Source organism: Acanthisitta chloris, unplaced genomic scaffold (genome assembly GCF_000695815.1).
Source record: "Acanthisitta chloris isolate BGI_N310 unplaced genomic scaffold, ASM69581v1 scaffold1835, whole genome shotgun sequence".
Classification (NCBI taxonomy): Eukaryota; Metazoa; Chordata; class Aves; order Passeriformes; family Acanthisittidae; genus Acanthisitta; species Acanthisitta chloris.
This window is the reverse complement of record NW_008671872.1, coordinates 38,369-62,618: the sequence shown is the minus strand read 5'-3', so window position 1 is coordinate 62,618 and position 24,250 is coordinate 38,369. Positions and strand designations below refer to the sequence as shown.

The window sequence follows — 24,250 nt, the reverse complement described above, 5'->3', positions numbered from 1 at the left end:
TGTCATTACTTCTCTCTTTGTTGAACATTGACAGCTTTAGCTTTTCTGCTGGAATCTTCTGGATTTCCTTTTGGATGAGCTCTTTAATAGAAACTAAACATTTAACATCAACTCCCTGTAACTTAAAGTAATTACAGGATTGAAATTCTCTTGGGTCAAGTCTGGTTGGTCCTGTGGCTGAAGGAATATTTGTACTGGTCGATGGATTACGCTGCTGAAATGACCTTGTATCCTTCCCAGCTCCAGAACCTAGCAGCAGAAATAGCTGCATCTCTGCAAAAGGCCTAAGTTAACGGGATTTACCAAAAAGTTCTCAAGGGTAACATAGCTCCACTGTTTCAGGCACCTTGTGTTTTCCCAGACCAGTTCAGTCCCCCAGGCCAAGACATTATTTACAAGTTATTAATTTCTTCTGTTACAATCCTAACAGACATTCTCAAAACTAGTGCACTGAGCAATCTGTAAAATGCAATAGCATTTTTTTTCTTTTGAAATCCACACTGGTTTTACTTTTGTAAGTCACCAACAGAGCTTTCCTCAGGGCATTGACTTCCCAGCAGAGTAACTGGCAGAAATAACCCTGAAGACACAGGATTCTGTCCACTTCCATGACTTTGCTATGTGTCCAGACAGGAATGGTAGAAAACAGTAGTGAATTGGCCCATACATGACTCAAACCTTGTAACCTTGGCATTATTAGTGCTAACCTCTGAACTGTTTTCTGAAGTGAGAAGAGCTGTATTACCTACTGTTGGAGAATGGCTAAGAGAGCAGGGATATAATCCTGGGGAAGGCCAAAAAGAGCTAGGCCACAGTCCCCTGGGAACGTAGAGACACAGTCCTGGGTACGCACCTGGGAATGCAGTGCGTACAAGCAAGGCTCTGGAGATAGTAACTTATATATAGATAGGGAGTAACTCAGCTGGGCAGATGGCAGATGGCAGAGGTAACTCGTCCTTGAGGCTGAAACAAAAAGGTTTGAGACAAACAGCTAGGAAAAGCAGTTTTGTACAAGGACCTTTTCCTCCCAGAGATGGATAAAACTTTCCACTGGGCACCACTAAGAAGAATTTCTGTCTTCTTCCTACTGTCATTAGACATTCACACACATTCACACACATCCACAGATCTCCCTCAGCCTTCTTGTCTCTAAGCTGAGCAGTCCCAGCTCTCTCAGCCACGCATCATATGTCAGATGCTTCAATACCCTAAGCATCTCCCTGACACTTCATTTCACTTTCTCCATCTTATTCATGTCTCCAGACACAGCTTAGTCTGACTTTCTCTCAACCACTTTTTGTATCAGTGTAGCATGAAAGTGGATGGGTAGATCCCAATGCTAACACTTCTCCAAAATGAATGGGCCTTTAAGGAAAGAAGTAGAAAAATTTAATTAAAACAAAAGGCGATGAATATTAAACTGTGAACACATTTTTATTTTTATTTCTTTATTTACTCTATGCTCACTAGACTTCAACATACAAAATTTTTTAACTTTAGAATTCATACATTACACCTGAATAATTCAGGATAAAATTTGGCATTTGCATTTATCTTTTATTGCCTTCAATACAGTTTTTGTAGTAAAATATTTTTCTTGATATCACTATATAACATGTAGTTGGGTAGATAATGGATTTATCTTTTAATATTTCATAATCTTTGTATCTCAATAATCAATTTAATTATGAACAGAAATATTTCTCAATGAGATTTGAAAAAATGCATCTTGGTTAGTGTAGCAGTGTGTTAATGATTTCTCTTTAGAGATTCTTATGGCATATGATGGTATTGGCTGTTGTCAAAGCTTAGATGAGGTTACCAACTGGTAAACGGGGTAGACACATGTATGCATAAGGTGTTTTGCTTAGATTGATGGGATTACCATCCAGTCTGATGTCTTCAAGAGCCCTACGTACATAAGTAAAATCTCTCATTTTGCAGAAAGTATCTTCGTGCATCTCTTGAATGTTGTTGTTCTAAAAAAAAAAAGGAAAAAACAAAAGAACCTATCAGAATAGTTGCCTGAAAGTAATATTTTTACTCTTTGAAGAACCATTTAGGATGTATTTTCAGTGCTAGGGAAATACTTATTTGAACTGAAGGGCCCAGATTGTGGTGGCAAGTCATCAACAGAGAAATCTTCCAAGTGGGGGGATAATTTCTTGGCCAGTGCACAGCTTCAAAACTAAGTAACTCAAACCATGTAGCAGAGACAGGCTTTGCAAAAGGGACCTGATAGAAGTATAGAGCTTTTTAATTTCCAGATAATTTTGAAGAGCCTTATTAAGACAAATTGGAAACAGTATAGCCCTGTCCAAAAATCATGAAAACATAATTATCATCCTGACAGCTTGATATGCCTCAACCTGCAAAGGCACGAGCCTGAAATTTGATCTGTGACAACCCACATCTGTATATATACGGGAAAATTGAATGCTTTAGGTTTTATTCCTTGATTTAAATTCATTTTATGTGCCTTGTATTCACTGAGCATTTGTTCTTGAAGTGAACCATTTTCAACAATGGATTGCTGGAATAAATATTGTCACAAAATTGGGACTAAAGGACTCTTCTTCTAAAATGAGAGCTCTCTGAAAATTCTTCCCTTCTCCATTCCTTTGCTAGTCAGAAATTAGTGTGGAAAAAGTCCAGTTCATTAACTTTGTTCTGTAGAACATAACACTGAGTATTTAATTTACAAGCACAGATAGGTGGAAAAAAAAGTCAGCTAGCAGCAGAGAGGTTCTATAGATTTGTTTAATGAAAGATATATATTAAAATATGTATGGTACATTGGGTTATTTGTTAAAAGGGTTTTTTTGTATTATGTAATAAATAATAACACCTTCTTACAGTCAAAGCTGTGCATTGGTACAAGAGGAGATAAAGGGAATGAAGTAGAGATGGAAAAGTTTAAAAGGAAGGATTCAGAAACAAAGTGTTAGATAAAAAGAAGTACAAAACAAAGGGATTACAGAAAGATGATGGATGGGATGTTCCCATAGTCATGCGGAAAAATTTGACTGAAAAATGTTAACTGGGAATTACCGTTATTAAAAAAAAAAAGAAATGCACTGGATATACATACAGTCAATGTTTAAAAACTTCCTCTAGGTATCTAAAAATATTCCTGTTGAAAAATCTGTATGAGCAGTGCAAGGGATTTCTATCACTGAAGTCTCTTGGATTAATGTTGCCCTTGACAGCTGTGAACATAACTTTAACTTGTACTAATAATGAGTCTAGAATTTGAAAAATATTATATTACGAATTCTAATAATTAATGCTTAGCTGAACTAAATTTTACTTCTTTGAAAGACTGAATTCACTAGTCAATTTGTTTCCCATAGCTTGTTTAGTCAAGTAAGAACACTTTTGGATAAACAGAAGAAACACTGCAAGACGTTAGTTGCCCTTTCCAGTTTTACGTACTATTTGAGCATGATATATAGAGCCATTAGTTTTGTAGCCTACCTGAAGATGAAGAGCTTGGAGGCTTTCAGGGAGTGGCAGTGGAATGCGATCCAAGTTATTGTCGGTGATGTAAAGATGCTGCAGTTCATCCAGATCCTAGAGGGTGAAGGAAGTGGACACAGGGAAATGACAAACATGTTTGAAAATCTCTAGCAAGTAAGTTTGAAATCTGTCACTGCAATGAGCACCACTGGACTGTAACACATTTTGTTTCAGCATGATATGGGTGGAATGGCAGAAATTCAAAGACAGTAATCAACTTTGATTTCCAAAGTCTGTGAATGTTGCTGCTAAGGGTTAGGTGTCTGGATTAAAATAAAGGGGAAATATTTTTAAAATATCTACAGGTTTAATTATTAAAGATATAATTTCAATGATGTTGTTTTAAAGAGAAAATACTACCTCTGGTTTCTTTCTTTTGTGACAAGTTTACTCAATTTTGCTGAAGTGTATTGTTGGTGAAGCAAATTATAACTGTATAAGAAATGTCTGAGCTAAAAATACATTCCTCATTTCATTTCAACAGGTGAATAATTTTCTTCCTTGATTTAGTGGAAGAACGAGTGCTGAGAGAGCTGGTGGACATCGTAGCTACTCACAATCATATTTGAAAAGTTGTAGTTATCAGAAGAGGTGACTGAGGACTGGAGGAAAGCCAATGTCACCCCCAACTTCAAAAAAGTGCCCAAAGGAGGACACAGGGAACTACTGTCCAGACAGCCTCACCTCAATCCCTGGAAAGATGATGGAGCACCTTATTCTGGAGGCCATTCCTATCCACATGGATGACAAGAAGGTGATCAGTATTAGTCAGCATGGATTCACTTGTTTGCCTTCCTCAATAAAACAGCTACCAGACTAAATGAGGGGAGAGACATGGATATTGTCTACCTTGACTTCAGCAAGGCTTTTGACACTGGCTCTCACAACATCCTCATAGGCAAACTCAGGAAGTGTGGAGTGGATGAGTGAACAATGAGGTGAATTGAGAACTGGCTGAGCTGCAGATCCCAGAGTGTGATAATCAATGGCACAGGTTCTAGTGGAGGAGGCCTGTCACTAGTGTTGTTCCTCAAGGTTCAATACGGGGTCCAGTATTGCTTAATCTATTCATCAGTTGCTTGGATGAAGGGTTAGAGTGCCCCCTCATCAAGTTTCCTGATGGCACAAAGCTGGGAGCAGTAGCTGCTACACCAGAGTTTTGTTCAGCTCTTCAGAAGGACCTTGACAGGTTGGAGAGATAGGCAGAGAAGAACAATCTGAAATTCAACAGAGAGAAATGCAGGCACTTGGTGAAGAATAACCCCATGCATCACACAGGCTGGGGGCCAACCTGCTAAAAGCAGCTCAGCAAAAACAGACCCAGAGGTCCTGATGGACAGCAAGCTATCCATGAGTCAGCAGTGTGCTTATGTGGCTAAGAAGGCCAATAGCATCCTTGAGTGCATTAGGAAGAGTATTGCCAGCAGGTCAAGGATTGTGATCCTGCTCTTCTACTCAGCTCTAGTAAGGCCACATCTGCACTACTGTGTCCAGGTCTGGGCTTCTCAGTACAAGAGAGACATGAAGTGCCTGGAGCGGGTCCAGTGGAGGGTAACAAAGGTGATTAAGGGACTGAAGCATCTGTCTTAAATGGATAGGCTTCTCTTCTGACCACATGCTTTGAAGAAAGGAAGAAAAGACTTTCCCATCAAAGCCAGACTTACTTTAAATGCCTCATTACGTATTCCTTTGCGACCAAGCCTATTCTTACTAACATCAATGAATGTTAAGGTAGATGGTAACTCAGGGAGTTGTCTTATCCTGTTGTCACGGAGCACCAGCTCCTGAAGTCGGGGCAATCTTCGGAAGGCATCTTCGTGGATCTCTGATATAAAGTTTGCAGTCAAATCGATCCTCTTTAAATTGTCTAGCAGAGAAATAATATACAAAAAGCATGTAAGAATTTATTTCTTGAAATTTTTGAAAAATACAAAAGCAAATGGGTCATTTAAATTGCTGGCAAAATATCTTGAATCCTATTTATCCCTGACCCAGTGTGTGACATGTGCTCTCTCTGTATATAATGCAATAATCTGTATTTGAACAGTTCTTTTAAGAAAAAGGGCCAACATCTCCTTCTCATCCTGTTTAGAACTGCTTGTGTCATTCTTTATACATCTTTCAGTGAAATACTTGAAAGTTAACAGTTTTAAAATTTCTGTGTGTTCTGTTCTGGGAATCTTTAAATGGTTATCTTTTGAAAAAATAGCGCTTAAAGACAAATAAACATATCTCCTACTACCTTGTTCCACATATTCCTTTATTTGAACATTTTCCTGTATGTAAGAAATTTGATATATTGACCGTTTCATAAAATACGCTCAAGCACCTTTCTCAATTAAAAAACTCCCCACCAAAATGAAGTCCAACATTTGAGGTGTTTTCTACCTTTCTAAAGATGATTGCAAATAGCCACAAAAAGATCAACAATCATTGGTATTTCTAAGAATTCAAAAATTTGACGAAGAAGCTGTCTCTAAAGGGTCGATCTTTATACTCCAAAGTAGCAAACCAATTTTCCATATGTGCATTTATGTGTATGATACTACCATCATCAAACATTATAGAAAATCTATCATTATGTTTCAGATTAGCATGAGCCAGAAATAATAGAAATTACAGCTAATTGCAACAATACTGCTATCCATACTTAAGTTAGCAAAGTCATTTCTGCTGATCTTCCTGATTCGGTTGTAGCGTGAATAGAAATATGTGGTTTTCTTAGGCAGTGGTGGAACAACATCAAGCTCACGATCATCACAGTAGACTGTTGTCCCTAGGCATGTACACAAAAGGCAAGTGGGAAGACCTATCAAGGAATTTGAAAGAAAACAATTTGTTAGAAAGGAAGCGCAAAAAAAAAAAAAAGTAAATTACTACAATGTTATGTGCTTGACCAAGCACATAACAATCAGATTTTGTCTGCAGTAAAGTGCACTCACATTCTGTTTTGATCACCACATCATATTGCAACAATAAAGTGATTAAATTATTCTTAAAATTATTTATTTTTCTTTCTGTCTCTATTAGAAGGGCAATTAACTTGTTCTAATACAGTGTTTCTCAAACTATAATAGAATGTTTGGTGACAGCTAGAAGCCAAAGGTCAATTTGCCCCTAAGCTAGCAGGTGTGTAATTCCAACTAGATGAAAAAATAAGAACTGATGACTGAAACTTGTCATGTATCCTGTTTTGTTCTATAAACAGTAGTTCTGAATATTTTGTAAGGAAATCAGTAATTTCCTACAGACCTATGGAGAAGAATCTCGATTTCCTTTGTTGTTAAATGACATTTTCTGATTCAGAAATTCAGCATCATGAAAAATTTCTCTATCAGTGTGAGTTAAGGTAGCTTGGACACCATGTTAATTTGATTACCACCAGAAGTTCACGAAAATTAAAAATGAAGCCGCTTCATCTCAGTCATAAAATGGAATGAATACCATGAATTCAGGAGTTTCTTTTGATAGTACTTTTCAAATTTGGTGAGACTTGTGACACTGACTTTTTGATACATCTTTTCTTTGATTATGGGTATAAATCAGCATATCTGTTTACAGCTTTTAATCCCACAGGAATACTTTTTTTGTTTCATGTGTTCTTTCTCCTTGTTGCAGGTAGCTGGTTGGTTGTTTTAGAATAGTGGCATAATTCATGAGTATGAAAATGTTTTTCTTGCAGATTAGTTTTTTCTCCAGAACAGTTAAGGCTACATGACAGATGCACCTTCTTAATGCATCAATTGCCAATGGGTAATTAAGATGCCTTTTCAGGCAATATTAAAGAATCTGTCACCAGAGTACACTTTTATTTGAGAATCTCTACTTGGACATCCAAGAATAACTTTTCTGGAGAGATAAGATGCTTTTCATGCTTTGTCTAGCTTTCTCCACAGGATAATTTAAATTGGCCACAGGGAGCAAGCCTGACACAGGAAAAAAAAAGTTGTCACACCTTGAACTATTCCAGAAAATCTAGACCTAAATGAATGTAGAGTTAAAGATGCCTGACATCTTTTCATAATATTGCAACATAGTACAGGAAGAGGGTTCCCCCTTCTATCCTATTTTTAATCTTGGATAAGTGGTATTTGTCATCTGTGGCTGGTGTACATTGAAAAAGAACAGAGGCAGGGCAAGGATTAAAAAAGATATCAACAAGAAAAATGAACTTGGCTTGATGTTTCTGAGCCTTGTAGTCTTCTATTCAGTACCAGGCCAATAACAGCAGCAACATCTGACAGGAAAATATGTTGCTGAAAACAAAACAAAAGACACAAGAGCAATCTGATTTGATATGTTACAGTCTTAAGCCTCCCATGCATGTCTGCAGTTGATGTACTAGTTAATTTTTGTTCAGTGCTCCAAAATGTTGACAGCTACAGAATTTTTCATATGTAATATTTACATTACATTTTGTAACATCACGCAGTTTTCAAAATTGAAAAAAATAAATTTGTGGACTTTTTTTTTTTTTTTCATTTCAGAAATCTCCTGGAAATTCTCATTGCCATTTTTATTTGTTTTGACATCAGTATATTTTTTGCCTGGCCAAGGCTCACTTGTAATATGTACAAAAATAAGACTGAATTATTAACTTCACTGAACACACCTTTTCGAAGCTTGAATTCTGGGGATTTTGGTTGGTTGGATTTTTTTGGTTGGTTGGGCTTTTTTGTTCTGTTTTTTTTTAAAATTTCATTTTTTTTATGGCACTCAGCTACAGTGTTAGGTATAGTAAGAAGTGGGATTTTCCTGTTGTTGTATGTTGATCACCATACAACACAAAGATCCATCACAGCAATGGATAATTCTAGTGAGACTCAACTGCAAGAGTTTAGAGGAGTTTCTAACTAATGCCAATTATTAACATTGCAAAATTTGTGTGGGAGAGGGACAGATTATGTTTTGGAACTTTAGTTCCCCTGGAAAATATATAAAGTTCTTATGTCAGTATAGATAGAAGAAAATCATATTCACCCAAAATTTCAACATATCTCCCTTTCCTTAAGTTTTTCCTTTAAGTTTTTCACAGTTTCTAGTTTCATGGTTGAAAAGTCTTTAGCAATTTCATTATACTTTGTATGAATACATTTATAAAAGCCATGTAACAAATCATTATAAAATAAAGATAGTTGGTAATGATCATAGAATCATAGAATTTTAGGGGTTGGAATGGACCTTATAGATCATAGCCCCAACCCCCACTGCCATGATCAGGGACACCTCCCCACTAGACCAGGTTGTCCAAGGTTTCATCTAAACTGGCTTTGAATACTGCCAACTCCCTGGACAACCTGTTCTAGTGTCTCACCACTCTCATAGGGAAAAACCTTTTCCTAATATCTAGCCTAAATTTCCCCTCTTTCCACTTGTACCCATTGTTTCTTGTCCCGTCACTGCAGTTCCTAACAAAGAGTCCCTCTCTGGCTTCTCTGTAGGCCCCTTTAGATACTGAAAGGCTGTTATGAGGTCTCCACACAGTCTTCTCCAGGCTGAACAGCCCCAACTTCCACCTGTCTTCATAGGGGAGATGCTCCAGTCCTCTTATCAACTTCGTGGCCTCCTCTGGCCTTGCTCCAACAGTTCCATGCCCTTCTTATGTTGAGGGCACCAGAACTGCACACAGTATTCTAGACGGGGTCTCAGGAGAGCAGAGTAGAAGAGGAGAATCACCTCCCTCAGCCTGCTGGCCACATTCCTTTTGATGCAGCCCAGGATTTGATTGGCTTTTTGGGCTGTGAGTGCACACTGCCAGCTCATGATGAGTTTCTCATCAGCCATCATGCCCAAGTCTTCATCCTCATTGCTGGTCTCAATTACTTCCCCACTCAACCTGTAGCTGTGCCTGGGATTACTGTGACCCAGATGTAGGAAGGACCTTGCACTTCATTTTGTTGAACTTCATGAGGTTTGCATTGACCCACCTCTCAAGCTTGTCGAGGTCCCTCTGGATGATACTGAAATCTAAGACAAAAAGTAGTACCAGTAGTATTTACCAACCATCAGCAAATTTCTAAGATGTAAATCTTCTTTGGCACAGTTGTTTTCATAGTGAAATAGTATGGAAACATTTTGACTAGGCATCTATTTGACTTCAGAGTATTCAAGATAGGCACATTACATCTGTCATTCATAAGCAAGCAAACTGGTCTTACTCGAAATCAAAGCTACACACACAAAACTTATTTCTCTTTCCTACTAACCATCTTGAGTTTGGGGTCCAAGAACCCCAGAGCCATGTGCTGAAGACCCATCAATTAATTTTGGCGTTGATGCTTCTTCCTCAGATTCTTCTGTCAATGGTGCAGAAGAATAGCTCTCTTGAATTATAGAAGGTAGTGCTGTCCCAATCTCTCTCTAGGGAAAATTAAGAGGAAAGGTTACTGTTTACTTCCACTGGCAACTGTTTCTCTTTCAGTTACTCATATTCTCCCACTAGAGGTCACATATTTTCTGAGGTTTAGTGCTTTAGCTGTGTTTTATCCAGCAGCTATAATGAATTCTGATGATGTATAAACAATTCATGAAAATCCAACATACTTTTTATCTGTGTTTTGAATGTTTTGTTATATACACACATGCTTATATTTCATTATTGAGAATATGTACTAAAAAAATTATTTTCCCACATTCATTTAAAGTTAAAATTAGATTTGTGATAAAAATTGATTATGTGTGACAAATGAAAATTTCCTGTGAAGCATCAAAAAGATGCAAGTCATTTACCATAAAATTATAAATTTTACCCGTATAAATCCAAACCCAATATAGCTGTACAGGCTTTTTTCTAAGAAGACTAATATGCTTTTAAAATCTTATTATTGAAGAATTCTGAATTCTGACTTCATCTACTACTTGATAATATGTTGACAGCATTCTTGTCTTTCTCCTTCTAAATCTGAATACCAAAAGACTCTGGTTAACTTCATTCATCAGTAGCTGCATTATGCATTATGGGAAATTGCTATATATATAAAATATATGATAAAATCTTTATATTGAATGACCCTATAAAACTTGGCAGATTCTTGCATGGAGCTAGCAACGTTATTTTTATGTCCTCCACTCAACATAATTAGTCAAAACATCAAACTATGTCATGCTGACTTTAATTTTAAATATGCATTCTGTTTGCTTTCCTATATGACAATTTCAGGATAAAAATTAAGATGTAGTAATATTCTTGCATCATATCACCCCTCATAAAAAGAATATTGCAGACTTGCCAGGCTTGTTGCAGGGGGGCCTATGATTGCAGAGGCAGGGTGTTTTTCTGTAATAGCCCAGACACTAAGAATCCACTCTTGACCTTGGAAAGTTACTTTACCACTGTATCTGCATTTCCACATGTATAATAATATTTTTGACCATGCCAGGGCCTCTTTTGAAAATGAACTTTTTATTCTTTAAATCCAAGGCAATGAATTAGTGTCCTTATAGGGCTTTACACATCTGAGGTGCTGTTTAAAATTTAGGTAATATATCTACCCATGTGGTATGGTTACTGCACTCCTGCACTGCAGTTGACACTTCTTACTTTTTTCTAAAACATGACCAAAAATAGCAATTTTGTCACATTATCATTATCCCAAGTGCAAAGGCACTGAAGTCTGCAATTTGGCTTCAATAAATATTTTCTTCCACTGCACCTTTCTAGCACAACACCAGCATAAGAATATTGAATCCTGAGTCTTTCACCTGACCAAGCATCTGGTTTATTTGAAAGCATCCTTCAGCTACTGCTGGCTTTGCTGTCTCCACTGAGAACCAGTTGTTGAACTCGATCACAGTAGTGTTCCTAAATTCTAATGGTAAAAAACAGGTAAAAAGTAGATTGTATCCCAACTGGATTTTTTAAATTTGATTTTGTACATAGACTACACAAGTTAAAGGGACTAACACACCTGAGAGCTGGGTCCCAAGCATGAGCAAAGCTTTTGCTTTATTCCAGTCCCTGCTTGAATCTCTTTGTATCTGCATATTTTAGATGTGACCAACAGGTCCAGGAGGGTGATTCTGTCCTTCTAGTTTGCTCTCATGAGACCCTACCTGGAGTACTGCAGCCAGTTCTGGGGTCCTCAGCACTAGGAGGACATGGACCTTGGAAGCAAGTCCAGAGGATGGCCAAGAAGATGAAGACAGGCTGAGAGAGTTGAGGTTATTTAGCCTGGAGAAGAGAAGGCTCCAGGGAGACCAAATTTGCCTTTTCGGTACCCAAAGGGAGCCTACAGGAAGGCTGGAGAGAGACTTTTTACAAGGACGTGGGAGAATGGCTTTAAGCTGGAAGTTTTAGATATTATTATCAAATTCTTTACTGTGAGGGTGGTGAGGAATTAGAAATGGTTGCCCAAAGGCTGCAAGTCAATCCCTGGAAGTGTTCAAGTCCATGCTGGATAGGGCTTGGAGCAACCTGTTCTAGTGGAAGGTGTCCCTGCCCGTGGAAGGTGTCCCTGCCCAAGGGAGGTGGGTTGGAACTAGATGATCTTTACTGATTCTTCTAACCCAAACCATTCTATGATTCTATGAGCTATGACAATTTTGGAAAAAAAACAAACCACTTTGCACTTCATAATAGACTCTCTGGATCTTGAGGTGTAGCTATACATCATTACATGCAGTATTAAACATTATGATTCTGGACTGCTTGAGAACATCTAAATAACTACATAAATTCTAACTTTTTGCATAGAAATAATTTGGTTTGAGTTACATAGTGGCCATGTGTTCAAATATTTTGCATGAATTAGTTTCACTGAAGACAGAGATATGAGAGCAATGAAAAACCAGGAAGTGCTCTGAACCTTACAGGCTCAGATTTTGACTAAGCTTACTTCAGGTTCTTTGTATATTCTTTAGTTGTATTCCAATAAGCCATAGATACTACTACTACTAATTAGGGTTATGGATAAAAATGCCCCAATACAGTTACTAGGGTCATAACTTTGCAAAACGAAAGGTTATCAAGGAACAAAGTGACCTTCAGTTGAACTATGACTGAGTAACCTGAGTTGATGTAAGTAAAAGTAAGGATGTACCTTGTGCAGACAAATACACAATGTTCCCATCTGCAGCACTGACAGTAGACAGCTTAACCAGGAATGGACTTGGGGACAAATCAAAAGAAGACTTTGGGAACAAAGGAAATGGGACAGCTGTTCTCCGAATGGAGGAAGCCTAGAGGGAGAGATGCATTCCAGACTTTTATTGACCCGGGTGAGTACTGTGCTGAAGTTCTTGCACATGCTGTCTACTTCTTCATGAGTTTTGTGGAAATCAGATAAGAGTTCCTTTTCTGAATTTTGGAATAAAATCCAGAGATTTTTGAGACCTATTAACGACTTAATAACTTTTGCAGCAATTCTAGTGAAAATAATACCCTAGAAGAGAGCATTTTCAAGATGGAGTTTGTAAATAGGCTTCAGACCAAATATAATTTTCTTTCCACTTGTTATGCGATTTGGGTCATCTACACTGGCTACCACCTCTCTGAATATTTGAAGGCATATTTTATGGAACTTACTGTCTTGGGATTTGTGATTTACTTGATGCTTTCTGAGGTATTCTGAGTTGATTAATCACTGTAGCTTTTGAGTACCAAAGCAGAGGCATTATCTTTTAGTACTTCTATTTCTAGACTGTTATCTCTCTATTAGTGTAGGATGTTATCTAGTTCTGTAGATGCACAGTTGAAAGTCTTGAAGTAGTTTCCTTGCCAGTGTGTTAAATCTATGTTCTAGAGAAGCTGTTCCAGGCAGTTAACATTGTCTATTCAGTCTCCTGCACCAGTGGTGATTGTCATAAAAAAATAAAAATTATTGCAGTTAATGATGTTGCCATTTTTATACTGGTAACAGAATAGGATTTCTCTGATACATGTGTATTACATACCAGATCCAGAGCATTAGCAGTATTTGCTTGCTGGACAGAGCTTGGACTTGAATTGGTAACCTAAAGGTAAAAGTCTGTTTCCCATTATTGGCCATGCAGCTTTCTATCTTTTACATATTTGATAAATCACGCAAGATCGTAACCAGACAAAGATGTTTCTTGGACTATATGCTGCACAGAATGATCCCTCATCTTCCAGATGTTTGTTTCTTTTTGGCAACATGCACTTTACTAAAAAAAAATTGAAACAATGATTGTATATCATTTAATGGCATTATTTTCTATAGAGGCTTGGGGTGGGGGTGGGGGTGCATTTTCTTTGTTAGATTAAGCAATATTCTTTATAAAAAATCAAAAAGCAGGAAGATCACTGTAGAGAAATACAATAAAGTATGTTTCTCATTGCCAATAGTTGCAAGCTTCCATATAATAATCAGCCTTCCAAGCCAGATTTAATAAAAGGCTTAAGAAAAAACACTGACAGGGAATCACATTCCCTACCTTTAGCCATTTAACTATGTGGTTGATAAACACCCTCCTCTGTCTTTGGAATCAATCACAAGATTTAGAGAATACCAGTGCAGAATATTAGCCAGAGAGCATGCCAAAGGAGAGTGATATCTTTCCTAAGATTGCATGGAGTATCGATTTTTTCAGCATCCTATATTCATCCAGTGTGACTACATTTTAAAATGAAATACTTAATGTGAATGGCCAATATAGAAGTACTTTCAGACCAGGAAGTTTCAAGGACACAGAAATCAGAGCACATCAGTGAACAATAAAATGTAATTGGTGAAAGCCAACTTGCAACTTGTTGTCCATAGGCTGGGCATTTATTCTATTCCTTTTACAGTACAGAAGAGACAAATCTTCTGAGAAGTAGCTCCAGCCACTGACCACCGATACTCCTTTTGAGGTGAGCTCTTTGGGTATCTACCTCTTACCATTGGCTGTAAAGGAGATCAGACAAATGAAAAGATTTTAAAGATCAGAAATGGCTCGCAAGTCTGAGCTGTGGGGTGAAAAATAGTAAGATGAAAGAATACCTGTGGACTAGGAGTCAATAGGGGTGGAACAGAGCAGAAATGTAGATAAGAGTAACCTATATGAGGATTATGAGCCCACATAGTCTATGCAAAGCAATAAAATACAGAAAATAAAAAGACTTAGAGAGGTAAATGGCAAGACTGGAAACCATCCAGTGCCACATTTTTTCCCCCAAGGTGCTGTAATTCCAGTGGCAGACGTTTTGTCTATTGTTTTATGTCTATGTCTTTTGGAATCAAAGTTGATGCAGTACATGTGATAAGTTTAAAACCTCAGGAGAAATTGAAGTGTGTTCTGTTTCAGTGCTTCTTTTACTTCAAAAACACACTTAAAAACACAAACAAAAAATCAGAACTAAAAAGAGTCATTGTAAACTTGAAGGGACAGTTGTTCACACAGTGACCCATCAAAAGGAACCAGTTTTCCCCACAGCTGTTCTGAAACTACCAAAGGCTTACAAGAAAATGTCTAATTATGGTAGAGGTTATTCATAGAATCACAGAATGGTTTGGGTTGGAAGGGACCATAGAGACCATCTAGTTCCAACCCCCCTGCAATGGGCAGGGAGGTTTGTTTTCCTTTCCAAAAGTGGCTCATGCTCATTTCTTCTGGAATTTTTAATGTAAGGACTTTTTTCTCCTATTGTTCTATTTTAAAAATAAATAGATCTGTTAGCTTTTGCATGTTAATGCAATAATTACTTATATTACAAAACACAGCTCAGATAAATTGCCATCTTGTATAGAGCTACATAAATACGTTGTGTGGAGAAATTAGTGCAATAAAACTCAGTAAGATCTTGAGGAAGCAGAAGGGGATATTTGGTTACAAAATTTCTAATTCAAATTATTTTGCCTACTTATACTCTTTCAGATTTTAAACACTTGCACATTTACATCCACATACTCCCACATCCCATAATGTGTATGCTCAAGTGGTCTGGCCAGGATCACCTGTGTTCTACACAGAAAACAAGGCACAGAAGTTACTGAGTCATTTTAGTGCCTCTGGGGTTACTCTTGACAGACTGAAAACTAACATTTAGACATGTTTTTATGTCCTTGAAGTTTCACCAGCTGTTATGGGACAGTCTTTTTCCTCAGAGTCTTGGCTACAGCAGCAGCCATTATGCTAGGCTGTGGCTCACTGCCTCCTTTTACTAATTGGGAACATGATTTCCTGATGGTTTATGTGGAAAGGAATGGTATATATTGATTGTGCAACATATTTCCTGTCTGCTGGTGTGAGGACAAAGGGTCTTCACTGAGAATTCATCTGTGCTGCAATGTTATCAGAGTGCAGAAACTTTGTTTTTCACATAAACAACACATTTGTCTGTTTTGCTGCTGGAAACAATGTTCTGGAAGTGGTGCAGACAAATGCAATGTCCTTCATTACCAGTGCAGGCCATTATAACAACCTTTTAAGCCTTCTAAATTTTTAAAGTTATTTGATTGTTTCTACTGGGTCTTACGCACACATATATGCATAAATTTCCATTCACACTTCAGTCCTTAAATATACCTTAATATTTAAGTTACAAGGCTTTAGAGCTGTAGCCCAATTCTCTAGAAACTAATGTCTGTGGTTTCTCCATTGGAAAATATAGGCAGACTCTGACGTTATTCTAAGGAGTCTTTTAGGACCTTGACCTCAGAATATCCTGTAGCTTCTTGTTTCGAAACAAGTATCTTTGTCATGTCTGATTTTACCTGAGTAAAAACATTTATACTGCAGCACATTGCTACAGAGGTTTTATTTAATAATTCTGCTCTCTGAGAATGAAGAAATTCAATATAAATTGAGATAATCTGGAATTCCATGAGTGCAAATGAAATCAAAGGCTCATTCCAGCACTGCATTTGAAAGCAGAGATCTAATTTCTAACATTCTGCTTTCAGGTCGAGGTAATATCTAAGCTAGCCTACAGCAGATGCATTTTTTTCAAGACAAAAAATTCATAAGGAACTGTCTTACTCCATTACAGTTCAGATGAAAGCAGAGGTGCTGGTTCTCTATTCCTCCAAGCAAGAGCACTGACTGACATAAGTTGCTAGGCTGAGGCTGGCATCCTAAAGACCTCTGTTCCAGAAGACATCCTAATCATCAAATGGAGGCCAGGGAAAGTTTGGAAGTGATGTTGAGACAAAGCTGGAATACATCCAAAGAGGCAAAACTCATGGCAGAAGGAAAACAAGAGACAGTAAACATTATTATGTAGCTGAATATGAAAGGAACTGAGACCCAGCTTTTTCAAAGGAATATTAATGTCCTGTGCATTAGATAATCACTAAGCATGAACAAAGATAGAAACAACTCAGAGCAGAACCACAGCACTTTCCCCTCTGAGCTCTGTACCAAACCATTCACTGGCTTCTGTTTTGGTTGGCTCTAAAATTATTGTTATCTTAAGTGACTTTTAAATGGGACAGAAGTGCATGTTATTTAACTTGACAGTGTTAAAAAAATAGCAATGGGTACAACGTAAGAATTTGGATTAATTTTCTAAATATCTGTATCATTGTTTCATACTGCACATCACTAGGGAGGATACACATCTTTCTGGAACAAGCCATAGAACTAATTCTGGGGGAGCAGGGAAATCAAAGTAGCAACTATCTACTGAAAAAGGTCTATGTAATCTCACTGGAGTTTCAGTTGTCCCCTCATTCACAAGTATTTCAAACATTATGGTAGCTATTCTTTAGCAATGAGCTTCAGACAGATCAATTCAAGTGGTTTTGGACCAGGAAATTACTTAGAGAATCTCATCCAAATGCATGTGCATGTAACTCAGTTCAGAGCTTTGCTTTGTGCTGGCACTCAAATGACCTACTATTAGTTTGATGCAAATTCAACAAGCTAGTGCAGCATCAAATATTAGGCCTTCACACTGCTGTATTTAACTCTCTTGTTTTGCTGCTTATTCTGTGCTAGGATAACCACTGTTAATTCAGTGCTCCTTTGCTTCTCAGCCTCACTGATAGCCTATCTTAGTGATGAAGGTATGCTCCTATATGTTCAATTCTTAATTTTTTAACTTAGCTTTTCCTACCTAAAGGAAAATGGACTGATTAGGTTTAGCAGGCACTGTAAGAAAAAGTTTGCAATGTCATTTTATTAGACATTAATAGCTGATGTACAGGAGAATCTTTCTCCACAATTTGCTTTTCTCACACGTTTTCCAAACAAAGTTTTCGTTTCAGTGAGGGAAAAAGTGAGAAGCTAGATTGTATCCATTTTGAAGAAGGAAGTCTGTCTTTGTATATGCTTGAGGAGCAGTTGGAAAAATGGAGACCCAGTCTTGACTGGGGCCTCTGGACTCTATCACAAAGAAATATTAATTGAAAATAATAATGAAACTTGCTGTGAAGAAAAGGGATGATACAGAAGATCATGTTTATACTGTTGTTACTATCAGTTTCACACGTTAAATCCAACACAAAGCTTGTACACTAACTTACAGTGGCTTTCCTTTGCAGTATCTTTCTCCTTTAGGACCTTGGAATTCCTTCCTTGGTAATAGGTTTTCATTTTAAGTTGTCTTATTTTGACCATAACTATATTAATATGAAATTTTGGTAGTAAGCCTGCAAGTGCCTTAGGGTTCATTGGAAGTTACTTCAGGCAGATAGGTCTATGGTGTCAGGCTGGGATGGAGTTAACTTTCCCCATGGCACCTCTCATAAAGCTGTGCTTTCTATTGGTGGCTAGAAAGGGATTGACAACACACCAGTGTTTTGGCTACTGCTGAGCAGTGCTCTCACAGCACCAAGTCTGTCTTTCCAAACAGCATTAGGCCAAGTGTGGTTAAGATCTCAGGAGGCAACACAGCCAGGACAGCTGACCCAAACTGAGCAGAGGGATATTCCATACCATATGGCATCTGCTCAGCAATGAATGCTAATAGAAAGGAGGCAGAGAGGGCAGAGGGGTAGGCTTTATTATTTATTACTTAAGCCCTACTTCCCCAAAAGTGTTTGGAAATCACCTGTCGATGGGAAGTAGAGAATCAATCTTTTGCTTTCCTTTGCTTCTGCATGAAACCTTTGCTTTTCTTCACTAAACTGGCTTTATGTCAACTCATGATTTTTTAACCTTAATTTCTCCTGCTGTCTTTCTGAGAAAGGGTAGTGAGAAAGGATCTTGATGGACACCTGGCAGCCATCCAAGGTCAACCCACCGCAACCCAAGAGAATGATTCATACTTGTCTTGGAGGATGGTCTTGGGATTCAAAGCCTAATTTTAGCCCGATAGAATGAGTGGGAAGAATCCCTCGCTGATTACCTCTAGTTCTTACCTCATTTTGGTGATTACACATTGAATGAATGATTACAGTACATAATGAGTAACAGCCTGGAAAGGATATACTGACATAGTTGCTTTAGTTCAACTCCTTAAGATGCACAGGTGCTTAATTCACATTGAAATTAATGGGAGTAACACACCAAAAACATCTGAAGTCCTAGAACAAGTTGGTCTCCTGGACCTGCTGAAAATCATTTGGACACTCAACCTTGGTAAAGTTTGTGTTTTGCCAAGGAATCAAAACATGTTAAGCAGGATGATTCCTATTGGCACATAACTGAACTTTAAAGTCTTAAATTGAAACAGCAACAACAGAAAATTGTTTTTTTTTTTTCCTCCAACATTTCAGAAGACTAAAGAGATGATTCAGAGCTGTCAAAATGCAGGCCTTAAAGAGTTACTGTACACAGGCTAAATCTATTGAAGGCCTGCTGTTTGTCTGGATCTCTGTGGTATTGCTCATCATGTAAACTATGCATAATAAAAACTAACCGGTGACCTTGCATAAATATTGGGTTTTACACAGAGACCCATTTGTGCAGTTCACATCTTTATGATAACAAGATTGTAGGGCTGAAAGTCATAACCACAATCAAGAAATCAAATGTATTCTGTTTAAAACTTGAGTGACATCAATAACATTCTGTGACTAAAATATAACTTGCAAGACTGGTGTGTATTATAAAATAGTGTATTGACACACATATAAAAGCTGCTTGATTTCTACAGCACTGACCACTCATCTTTCCTGGGATATGGGGACTTGTGAATGCTTAGGTTTCTCTTGGGTGGTACATGGAATGTAAGCAAAAAAACTGAAAAAAATTGGCTGAACATCTAGGAAAAAAGGGTTCTTACAGGGAGGTCCATCCATATGCTAAGTAAAATTTTGTTCAACTGCTATGATGGATGACCTTCACTTGATGAATTTTAAGGCAGCTATCTGAAGAGCTCAGTAATGGGAGATAATCCCGCTCTGGAAAAGAAGCTTACCAGACAATATGAATAATCTTTCTGGACTCTGCCTATCCCATGCTTCCTTAAAAAAAAGGAACCTGTGATAAGACCTGTTGCATCTTTTCTTGGTGCGGGCAACATCAGTCATTCTGAATGTTCTTTCAGCTGAAAAAGAGCACAGGAGCCTTGCCTTGTCTCTGTCATTCACTCAGAAACTTGGATAAGGGCCACCCCATGCTTTAGTGTCATAGGACCTCACAGAGAGAGCATAGCACAGGAAAGTCCCACCTACCATTGAATGCTTTATTAAGAAACATATTGTTTGAATGAGAAAAACTCTGTGGTGAGGCACATGCAAAATAGCCTTTCCCATTTCTGGGAAAGAAGTAATTTCTGTAGAAATGATAAAGGCTTAATTTTAAAGAGCAATTTATTAAATTAAATTAAATTAAATTAAAATTCTCTTAATTTAAAGAGAGACAGGAAGTATGACTTATTAGTCAATATGAAATAGAGAGAGCAGAAGTACAAAAGTGCTAAAATTGGGGGTGACTTTATCAGGGAAGAAAGCCCAAGAACATGGGTAAATAAAGAGCTTTGATTCTGTGTGGCAGAAGGGAATCAGGTCAAAGACAAATTAATTTCTTTAGAGCAAAGTTCTTCTCAGTCCTCTTCAGACTGAAAATTAATTTCCTACAAGCTGTAAGGTTCTGATCTTAGTGGAATCTTTGAGATTATTTTTATCTCTTCAGCTCTTCAGTTTTGGGATATATTTAGTCTTAAATTGTCTCTGTCCTTTGATTTCAAAGCTGCTATCCAATTTTGATCTCACATTGATGAAAGACTAGCTCCTGTCCCTCCTGCTGTAATCATGAATCATTCAGAGGAATGTATTTGTATGAATTATGTACTGTTACGTGAAAAAGTGCTAAAATATTACGTATAAAAATGAGAAGACCATATTATTATTTAAATGTTATATCGTTAACTCAACTTCTGTCATACTCAGTCCTGAATCACAGAGTACATGTATCACCTTCAGGGAAGTTGTGCTTATGCCTAAGCCGCTGAGTGTGAATAAAATTAATGTAGCCTTTTAGTGATGTAGAGAAATAAATGAAGGTAGGAGGGGAAGGAAGCATTTAAGTCAACAAGTGGAGTCTCTGCTTGTATAGGCAACACATCTTACTATCTCCTATTGTAGCAGAATTTCAACAGTTTTTCTTCAGTCATTTTTCTTACTTTCCTGTTTTAAAATTTGTGTTTCCCCTTTCTATTTTTCTTCTTTCTGCCCACTTTCCTAACAGAAATAGAAAACATTAGCATTTATAGCTTGAAATATTTGCATTGATCATATATATTGGAGTAAGAAATAAAACTAAGAAAACAGCATTTTACATGCTCATTTAATGGGAAATGCTGGACTCAGCTGCCTCTGCATCATCCAGACGTATAAATCACAATGACAATCTCCACCAGAATTTGTGGCAATGCACAGAGACCCGAGGCCTTTCACCTACTTCCAGAGATTACCACAAAAAAACCCCAAAAGATCAGGATATATTTTGGCTATGTTTGTAGATTAGGGACAAAGTGAATGAACTACAAATGTAATAGAAACCGCATGAGTAGATTTGTCTGATAAATGTTTTCATGGCCAACAAAAACTGATCAGTAGCCACTGCATTTGTGCACTTTGCAAAGACAGAATAAATGAAGTTTTAATTACCTTTTCTTGGTCAGACTGCTTGTTTTCATCATAGGCAAACGAGTGAGGCAGCTCTCCAAGTGGTATGTCATAGAACTCAGAATCATAAATTAAGGTATCAGTGATTGGTGCAGCTCCAACAGACTCAAAGATAAAAAATCCCAGAAAAACATTTACAAAGGTCTGCATTCTGTTTGCTTTCCTGAAAGAGAAGCAAATGGGCAGATTCTGGGTAATCTGGTATTTGCAAGGAATCTATGAAAATTTAATCTTACACAGTACTTATGTATATATAAAACAATATTTCTGATGGATAACTCGTATTTATTCATAATAACTTGGTGGTTAATTCTGATTTGCTTCATGAAAAGTCCCTGGATATGAGAATTTCTGCAGACTATTTTAGCCATACTAACATTCAAATAACTTAGAAAAGACTTATTGAATTTTATTGGTATAAAAATAAACCGGCCTGAACAGTGGTTTACCCCTTTCATCTAACTTCACCTGTTTTCGGTGCAGCATTAGACAAGACAAACTAGCGAAAAGCTAAATTATTATATTATATTTCTCTATCACAATAAATAATCTAATACAATGTAACTATATCTTTCTCCTCCACCATAAACAATAAAGAAACCACCAAAAACCCAAAACAAAAATCAATTTGAAAACATTAGAAAATCCGTTGTCTACGGATGAGCATAATCAAAACACTTTACACCCATTAGTTGTTTATCAGAATATATTTTTATTTGGTTAAACGGTGTGGCATATTTGGACAATATCTTTGCAAAGGTCTGGGGAGGAAAATAAAAAATAATATGTGTCCTCCATAGCCCTATAAGCAACAGTACTCTCAATTCCTTCATTATTCAATCAACATCATCTTTAAAGTAGTGAGAACTGATAGTGTAGTAGAGTCACCTCTTCTCCTTGGAGAACAGAATTGTAAAGTTGAAGTATCACCCATTTAAAGTTCCAGATTTAGTAAACAGGTAGAAAATTCATGCTAGACTTGAACATTAGTGTTTATGCATTCCCTTTTCCTTGTCAGTGATGCAGTCAGTATTATCATATAAGATGCCTGGCACAAGGCTCTATTCAGGTTACTTACACCTTGATGTAGATACAGCTTGCACTAATTTCACCAAAATAATGTGATAATGAGCAGTGCATAAGTCTAATAAATTGCACTCCTGATGTGATGCCATAACACACAAATTTAAATATTTACTTGTAAAACTGTAGCTACTTATAAAAGATTAAGTATAAGAAATTCAAGAGACATTTTTTTAATACATGTGTGCTGAGCAGCAAGCTGAATTTTAGCTTCATGAAACGAGATCTTTATGAAGCTGGTTTAGGCATGAGGATATGAAATTCCTCTGGGGATGGTCAGCAACACAAGGCCTTCATTTTTCCCTTATTTGCTTTATTCAGAAAGACTTTGGCTGCTGCTGGGAGTCACTGGGGCTTTTTTCTGAGAAGGCTTAGAAGAATTGCACCTTTCAGTATTAGCTTTCAATATTACTAAAGGTATTCTGCTTCAATACAAAAAATTATACTTAATTGAAAAAAATAAAAATGCAGTCATTCTTGGAAACAAACAAGTATGCTACGTCTTGAGTTTTTTCTGCTGCCTATTTTTGACAGGATCAGTTTTGGTCTTGCTTTTCTTTTGCATGTTATTTACCCCAGGGGATTCAGCTGTAAAGGATGTCATCTATTAACCCAGAATATAGTACTAACATAGCTGGTGCAATTTTTCCTCTGAATAAACAATTCCTAAATTTAAAAAGTTGCCTAGAAATAAAAGGTTTTTAAAGTGCATAGGGCTTGATAAGTATGTAATTTTATATATATATATATACAAAACCAGAAAATATGTTGAAAAAAAATATTTACCTATGGCTACAGTATCTGCACTAACATACAGTGCTTACATGTCACTATTTCCCTTAAGTGTAATGTATTGGAATGCACTGTAATGATATTGGCATCTGCAGTAGCTGTAAGATCAAGTATTTTGATGAAGATTATGCATGCCTTTCACAGGAAGGAACTAAGGCATATCCAGGGAAAAATAAATAATCTGCACAATTTGCAAGCCTTTAAATCAGCATTATGCATGATAAAATAAAACAAATGCTCTAAAATTATTTCCAGTGATAAAAAAATCAATTAAGAGAGAAGGACCAAATCTTACCTTTAGCTTCCACTCTCTCAAATGGGATGGTGTTACTCAGAATGCAGAGCCAGTGATATTAGACCCCGACCAATGGCAGTGGCATTCTGGGGCTGTGGGAGGTAATACAGCTTCTGTCCTCAACTGGAGACCTCAGCCCTGGCAGTTTCTCAGACTTCAAACACCTTTATATCTGATTTTGCTGAAGCAAATTTTAGGAAGGTCAAACAAAGATTTGTTATAAGAAAATGACAATTCACATCACAGTTTTCTTACCATTTCTCTGCAATTTTTTTACTATTCCTACAATATACTGATAATGTTCTCAGTTGCATTCTGGAAAACATCTTTTGGGTGACCTGATGATCTATAAATGCAAATTTCCCAATGTCCAAAATTAAGGCTTAAGCAAATTGGGTTATATGTTAAGATTTTTCCTATACGTAACATTTCTCTTTTGTGGTTTATTGTATGAGATAGCATTTAATGAATTTCCATTACTGTGGGTATCACCTGGTACACATTCTGAGGCAATACTCATGGAATATATACTTTCCAGTATGTTTTCATTCTGAGAGGAAATGCTTCTTCCTTAATAGATATGAACATGTATCATATATTGTAAATG

General features: G+C 37.1%; 1 protein-coding gene across 1 annotated transcript; it reads right to left on the bottom strand.

Moving 5' to 3' along the window:
* Window positions 1-1,793: 1,793 nt before the first annotated feature.
* Window positions 1,794-21,623, bottom strand: EPYC (epiphycan). The gene is made up of 6 exons (XM_009074259.1): window positions 21,456-21,623; window positions 9,726-9,879; window positions 6,170-6,328; window positions 5,184-5,386; window positions 3,478-3,573; window positions 1,794-1,979 (listed from the first exon to the last, which is right to left on the bottom strand). Exons 1-6 carry the CDS (start codon window positions 21,621-21,623, stop codon window positions 1,809-1,811), a joined length of 951 nt encoding a protein of 316 aa, XP_009072507.1. The 3' UTR covers window positions 1,794-1,808.
* Window positions 21,624-24,250: the final 2,627 nt, after the last annotated feature.